This window comes from Bidens hawaiensis, unplaced genomic scaffold (genome assembly GCF_021521415.1).
Source record: "Bidens hawaiensis isolate Kalapana, Puna unplaced genomic scaffold, B.hawaiensis_p1.1 tig00013590_1, whole genome shotgun sequence".
In the NCBI taxonomy this organism is placed as follows: domain Eukaryota; kingdom Viridiplantae; phylum Streptophyta; class Magnoliopsida; order Asterales; family Asteraceae; genus Bidens; species Bidens hawaiensis.
In genome coordinates, this window is record NW_027492153.1 from 335624 (window position 1) to 342749 (window position 7126).

Consider the following 7126-nt stretch of genomic DNA (forward strand, 5'->3'; position numbering starts at 1 on the left):
GGTGGTGGGTTAAGATAGTCGGGTTGAAACACCGGTGGCATTGGGTATAGGTTATGTTCTTGATGACTCATGTCTTCTGCTTTCGGCCTCGAGGTTTCACCTTTTCTTTGATTCGCACGGTTTCCTCTCGCGACTTTCTCGATCGTAGGATCAAACTGTAAGACCTCCTTATCTTGGGAAAATCTTGTATGCATCAACCTAAAAGATAAACTTCACACACCAAACAAGCACACCCCGCGTAAAATCAATGAAGAAAAGAAAATAAACTAAAATTAAACTAAATTATGCTAATTTAAACTAAACTAAACTAGCACTAAGTGCGTTGAGTCCTCGGCAACGGCGCCATTTTGACGTAGGCTGTCCCGGTGTACTCAAAAACAATTATTTAAAGACTTAAATACTTATAGTAAGTACGGGTAAGTAAGGTCATCTCCACAGGAACTCAAGGAAAGTGCTAATTTAATATGACTAAATTAATTAATTAACTAAGACGGACAGACGATGTCAAGCAGTTTTTAGAGAAGATTAATTAAAACTAAATGATGACTTAAAAAGACTTTGTACACAATATTAATAAAAAGCATTCATTCTAGGTTCAGGTAATGTGATATTCAACTTAATTCTAGATTTACTTGTCTTGATTGCGCGGTAATTACTAGACCTATTAGTTTGATTGTAATGACACACGATACTCTAACCGAATTATTAACACAATTGAACTCGATTTACCTAATTACCAATTTATATTTTATGATAACTAATTAGGTGACAATAGTTGATGATTACCAATTCAATGACACAAGAGCTACCCCTAAGTTTTAATTAATAAACAAAACAAGTGATGTACTTAATCAGTAATCAAAGATATAAATTGTTTAAACAATCAATTGAACAAGATAAAAGCCATAACTCAAATCAAGTTCATAACATTAAGCATAGTAAATCTGGTCTTAAGAGGAATTACACAAAACCTTGGCCTAGAACGAACACGGGATTTTAACCTAACATCTATATATCGATTAAAACACTTATCTTTATGAACATATGATAAATGATGGAACCGGAAGTTTCGGGATGGCTGAAAGTCGTCCTAGAACACCTCTTTTGCCTCTGGAATTCGTGATATACCGAATGGTGGGGTTAATGGGTTTATATAAGGCAAAACCTAGATTTTTTCAGTTTTATGTCGGTACGCGCCGTGCGAAGTTGCCAGAGGTTCATTTCCGCGTCGCGCGAAGGAAAAAATAGTTGGGCTTCTAGAATTACAACTTCGCGTTGCGCAAAGATGTTAAATCACAAAAAATATTATTTCCTTCTTTTTACTGCCTCGTGATGCGTGCACTTCCAATCTCTCACTTCTAAATCTTCATTCCAAGCCCGTAAATATCCTCGATATGCTCCTTAACTTCCAAGTTCCTGAAAACACAAAACAACGCGTGAAATACCAATGCTCATTCACTTATTTACCTAAAATTAACAAATTAATATATAAAACTAACTAACTTTTACCCAACCATCAGTTGGTGTAGATAGGCCATGAAGCCGATGCTTCGGTATGGCCCATTCACAGCACCGGATCTGACACTGGAGGTTTACTCCACGTTACGCGTTAGGTATTTATACTTTTATATTATATTATATTATATTATATTATATTATATTATATTATATTATATTATATTATATTATATTATATTATATTATATTATTACAGGTCGCGCGCGTCGGGTACGGAGGAGACTCAGATAAGGGTGGCAGGTGCAGATACTGCTCGTGTGGAGATTTATTTTCGCATGTTCCGACACGATATCCACCTCTCCATCGAGGAGTTCGCCGTCGATTTCGGCATATACACGGAGGCGGATGTACGTCTTCCGCATTACACGGAGAGCATACACCAGCTACTGGACGACGACCTGGGTGGGCTGGTGGAGCGCGATCAGCAATGAGCCGTGTGGGGTCGGGGCTAAGGCCACGAAGGCCAAGGTCTCCACCATTAGGGACTCGTTGCACAAGTACGTTCCCGATATTATATTATATTATATTATATTATATTATATTATATTATATTATATTATATTATATTATATTATATTATATTATATTATATTATATTATATTATATTATATTATATTATATTAGGTTGATTGCGACGTCTATTACGTGTTGTAGTCAGGGCATGGAGCACTGCCGCCTCCGTGACCTATTTTCTTAAGGTGTCTGCTAACCGGCACGACCTGCAACTTCGCTCGAGGGTTTGCAGACTATTTTTTCGAGTATTACCATAGGCAGGAGCGAGGTTCTTTGTTGGGTGTCCAGTACGTCACCCAGCTTGCGATCTCGTTAGGGCACGGAGACCTGGTGGACTCCTAAGCTACCCCAGGGATCCCTACGCACTCTCTGAACCGCGGCCGCTGCTCCAGCATGCAATTTATGTAGTCGTTTGACTGTCCCAGAGGCGCGTACGACTGACTCGTGACCTGGGTTGGGGCACGTGCCCCTTACGACTCGGTGCTTTTAGCTGAGCCTCCCCCACTCGCGAAAGGGGAGGCGCAGATGATCGATCAGACAGTTGACTAGGGGGCTAAGGAGGGGGCCGGTGCAGATGTGGATGCTGATGGGGACGCGCCTCCTAATCTGGACGCACATGAGGTACACTTTATTATATTATCGTTTTATAAATACTTTTAATTCATCTGTTTATTAAATGTTTTTTTATTAGTCGCCGCCGCCGCAGCATGTTCTACGTACATGTCGCACGGTGCGTTTGGATCCCGCCACTAACGCCCGGTTACAGGCCATTGAGGGTGGCATGCTATAGATGCAGCAAGGGATGCTGCAGATGGCGCGCCAGATTAGATGGATTGTTAGCTATTTGGGAGTGCATCAGCGCGGACAGATATATACAGAGTGCCCCTACCCAGTTTTGATCACGAGGCGCGCACGTCGGGCGTCAGATACGGACGGAGAAACAACATGGTCGACACCGGTCAAGAATCGGGGGCCAGACGTAGAGGCGAGGACGACTTCGATGTTCATGATGCGGTGTTTACGGTCCCGGCGACGACGACTTCGGGGCGTTTATGTAGATTTTTATATTTTGTTTTAGTTGTTGTATTTAGTTTTAGTTGTGCGAACTCGTATTTTCGTATATAATACATGTTTTGGTGTATCTATGTGTTTATTGTTTTGAACAAACTCCTACTAATCGAGCTGACTATTAATAAGTATTTATCAATATTAAATAAAAACAAAACAAAAGACATATTTATTTTAAGAAAGTATTATACAAAAAGAATAAAAAGAAAATAAAACCAAGAGAAAAAAAATCATAATAAGACAAAAATTGGTGGGGTTTTTTAAAAACCCCTTAATACGTCGCGTATAGCCTTATACGCGGCTTATTGGGATTTTGTTTTAGAAAAAATGGGCGGTGTCCCTAGAAAATCAATATTTTAAACTTTCATATAATATTATATTTAAATTTTGTGTAATATTTAAGAATTTTTTAATATAGCTTTGACAAAATCCATGTTTTGAGTTTGGTTCAAATGGTTTCACCGATGAACCTATAGTGTGATGAGTTTGGTTCTACCAACGAATCTAGTAGTGATGGGTGGTGTGAAAAAGAAGATATGGTTGCTAGGGAGGTAGAAAGAGGGAGGGAGAGAGAGAGAGATTAATTGGTGGGGGGGGGGGTGTTAAGGAGGTTATGACATAGAACTTGTTGAAGCCAATTTCCACGCAACTAATGTTCAAGACATGCATGTAGGAGACTGCTCTAGTGTTTTTTTTTTCCTTTGTTTTTTTTTATCTCTGAAAATTCATATGGAATTTTCTACGAAGATTAATTAGAAAATGTTGGATTGTTTCTCCACAAGATCAACTGGGTCTACTGAAATGAAATGTGCTTTTGCTTTTCTAATAAATGGGTTTATAGGAATTATTGTCTTTTGATGAAGCAATTAGTCAATTAAAACAATAACGCGGAAAATCAAATAAAAAATATACAATTTTTTGTTTTCGAATCGTTTTGTATTTGAATATTTGTTTCTTTTATATGAATTGTTTAGGGCTCTACAGCTCGAGTTGTAGACCTTCTAGGTAAAACAGATCAAATTTATTATTATCTAAATAATATGAACTCTTTCAAACACCCAACATGGATATTTTGAGCAATGGGCTCTTTCATAAACTGATAGAAATAACAGCTAGTCCGTCATTTTTATTTTTGACAGAAAATTAAGAAGATGGCTTCATGTGTCCTGAGTTATTATGTTGATTTAGATTCAGAGACACTACCAATAGGTCAAAGTAGTGGTTGTAATTAAAAAAAAAGGCGTTAACTTATTCCACATACTCAAACTTCGACGCTTAACTCGTCTACAGATGAAAGAAACGAGCATAATTTGTATAAATGTAGATATCATATATATGTATGTCCTATCACGTGTAGTGTAGTAGTGATGTGTTCCTTTATCAACTTATTAAGTAAAGAAGGAACAACTTTTAATCATATGTTAAACTGATATTTTCGACATATCTTAGAGTGACGGGGCACCTTCTGGGTACTTCAAAGGTAACGGGTACACAACCACCACTTATGCAGGTACTTTGTGAAAGAAGCTTCTGTCAGTTTCAATACCCGTTAAAAGGTTCATTGGACAACAGCATAAGATTTAATAATAATAATATTAATAATAATAATAATAAGATTTAAGGTGTTCTATATTTTCTTTTAAATAATACTAATATTTTGATATTTGGAAATATTTTGTTAGTTAATGATTTACATTTATAAAACAAGGGGAAGGTTTATGTGCATTTTAGTCTTAACATGAGAACGTAGGAAATAATATCAATTTATAAAAAAAATGAGAACGTAAGAAACAATACCAACTACAATACCAATCTACATAAACAATTATTTGTAATAACAAAAAAAAAACCTAAAAATTACAAAAAAGGAATCAAAATTAAGAAGAAAATAATAATAGCAAATACTAACAAATACCAATATCAGCCAAAGAAAAAATCTAATAATAACAACAAAATATAAATAAGCAAATACTTATAACGTCTCATAATCGAAAATTAACAAATATGAACAAAAAATAACAGAAAACACTTATAAAAATAAATCTAATAATAATAATAGTAAATTGGTTCTCACTATTTTCATGTTAATAATAAAATGTATTTCATCATCTTTCTATAAAACAATATAATAAAAATATACACGGTAAGTCGGTAAGTTGTAATATATTTAATTATTATTTACCTAATATACAACTCTAACATATATATGGTAAGCTTCAAAATACACCGTCAAACATATCAATCTTGATTTAATCTTCATCTCTAACTATATATAAACTAGCGATCCTGATCGATATTTTCATAACTACGTACAATAATGGCGATCAAAAGATTACGTGAAGAACAAGAAACCGAAACCTCGGTGAAAAGATTACATGAAGAACAAGAAACCAACACAACAATGGCGGACAGGCTTACGGCATTACCAGAAGACCTACAGTTTCGAATTCTTTCATCTCTTGAAACCGAACACGCGTTTCAAACCTCATTGTTGTCGAAAACATGGTCTTCTAAATGGACTTATGTTCCTGTTCTCAACTTCAGTTCCTATAGTTTTAAAAAACTCAATGATTTCAATAAGTTCGTTTACGCTGCGTTATCTGTTCGTCGTTCGGCTCAGTTGGTTAATCTAAGCTTCACACGCGGTGGAACATGCAGCGCCAAGATCTTGAAAATGGTTTTCGATTACGCGCTAGAGGAAGGTGTTGAAGAACTCGATGCAAATATTATCCGGGCTAGAAAAGACACAAGTTGGCCGAACATGTCAAATTCTTCGTGGGATTCGTTAAAACGTTTGAAGCTAAACAGCCTCGAACCCATGTGTTGCTCGTTTTTGGGACCGACATCCGGATCATTCAAGAATCTCGGCAGTTTGCATCTCAAAAGGGTGATTATTACGGATCTTGATCTGTTTTCAGGGTTTCCCGCGTTACAGAAGTTAAAGTTGGTTTGTTGTCATCTTCAAACTGATGGAAACACTTTGAGGGTAAACGATTCGCATCTTTCGGAGTTAACAATTGTGTACTACAATAAATATGTCAACCGATGTACTCTCACGACCCCAAACCTTGAATATTTCGAGTTTAAGGGGACTAATTTCCCGCGGTTTGAAATTACAGTCGGTCTTCCTGTTCTTGACACGGTGATAATCGAGTACAATGGATTTTGCTAAAAACTTGAAGAGAGGACATTGTTTGATGATCTTATGATGCTGTTTAATATTTTTTGTAACGTGAAATCGCTTACGATTTACTCTTCTGTTGTTATTCTGCTCTCGTTGTTTCTAGAGGAGTTGGAGAATCGGTGTTCACCCTTTCGGGATTTGAAGACTTTGGAGGTGGATTTTAGTTTATTTTATCAGCAGAAGTTGTTTGAAGGCAACTGCAAGTCGTTGGGTGAAGCTTTTAGAGATGTTGTCGATGTGAAACGTTACTTGTTACCCAAGTCACCTGGTGCCAAGTGCACTATCATATATCCTGGTGCTCAGAATGCACAATCTCTGCATTCTCCATGTTCAAACGCGCAAAAATGCGGTTGCAGTCGATTCAATACAATTAGACTATATAATTAGCAAACATTCCATGACTGAACTAGCTAGAGAGATTGATTTGTAAACCGTGAACATCACTATTGCGCTTTAATGGCAGTTATTTCGTTTTTACTATTGTTAATATTTGTGCTAATTGTTATATGATATCTAATTCTTTATTGCTATGTGATATCTTATTAAGTCAGGATCAATTATTAAAAACTTTTTGTGTCCGTGAGGGCTAAAATTAAACAGTTTCAGATTAGTAAAATATGTCGTGATGGATCGATCAAATAGATCAAATAATGATAATATATTCGACTAAATATGCACCGCTTTTATTGGTTTATCAGATGCTCAATCAATCAATTTGAGTCACCGCTTCTGTGACTAACAGGAAAATATACAATTCTACTATAAGAAATAATGCCCACGTAAACCAGTAATTCAGTACTCAAAACTTAAATTAGTAATGATGGAAGATCAACAGGGCCGTC

At 36.3% G+C, this 7126-nt stretch overlaps 1 protein-coding gene across 1 annotated transcript; it reads left to right on the plus strand.

Annotated features, from left to right (window-relative positions):
- The first annotated feature begins 5417 nt into the window (after window positions 1-5417).
- On the plus strand, window positions 5418-6272 carry LOC143544508 (F-box/FBD/LRR-repeat protein At2g04230-like). Its single transcript, XM_077036601.1, has one exon. The coding sequence runs from the start codon at window positions 5418-5420 to the stop codon at window positions 6270-6272; it is 855 nt and encodes a 284-aa protein (XP_076892716.1).
- The last annotated feature ends 854 nt before the right edge of the window (window positions 6273-7126 follow it).

Excerpts from the sequence above, each read along its gene's own strand:
- LOC143544508 (XM_077036601.1), top strand. The coding sequence starts at position 5,418 with ATGGCGATCAAAAGATTACGTGAAGAACAAGAAACCGAAACCTCGGTG.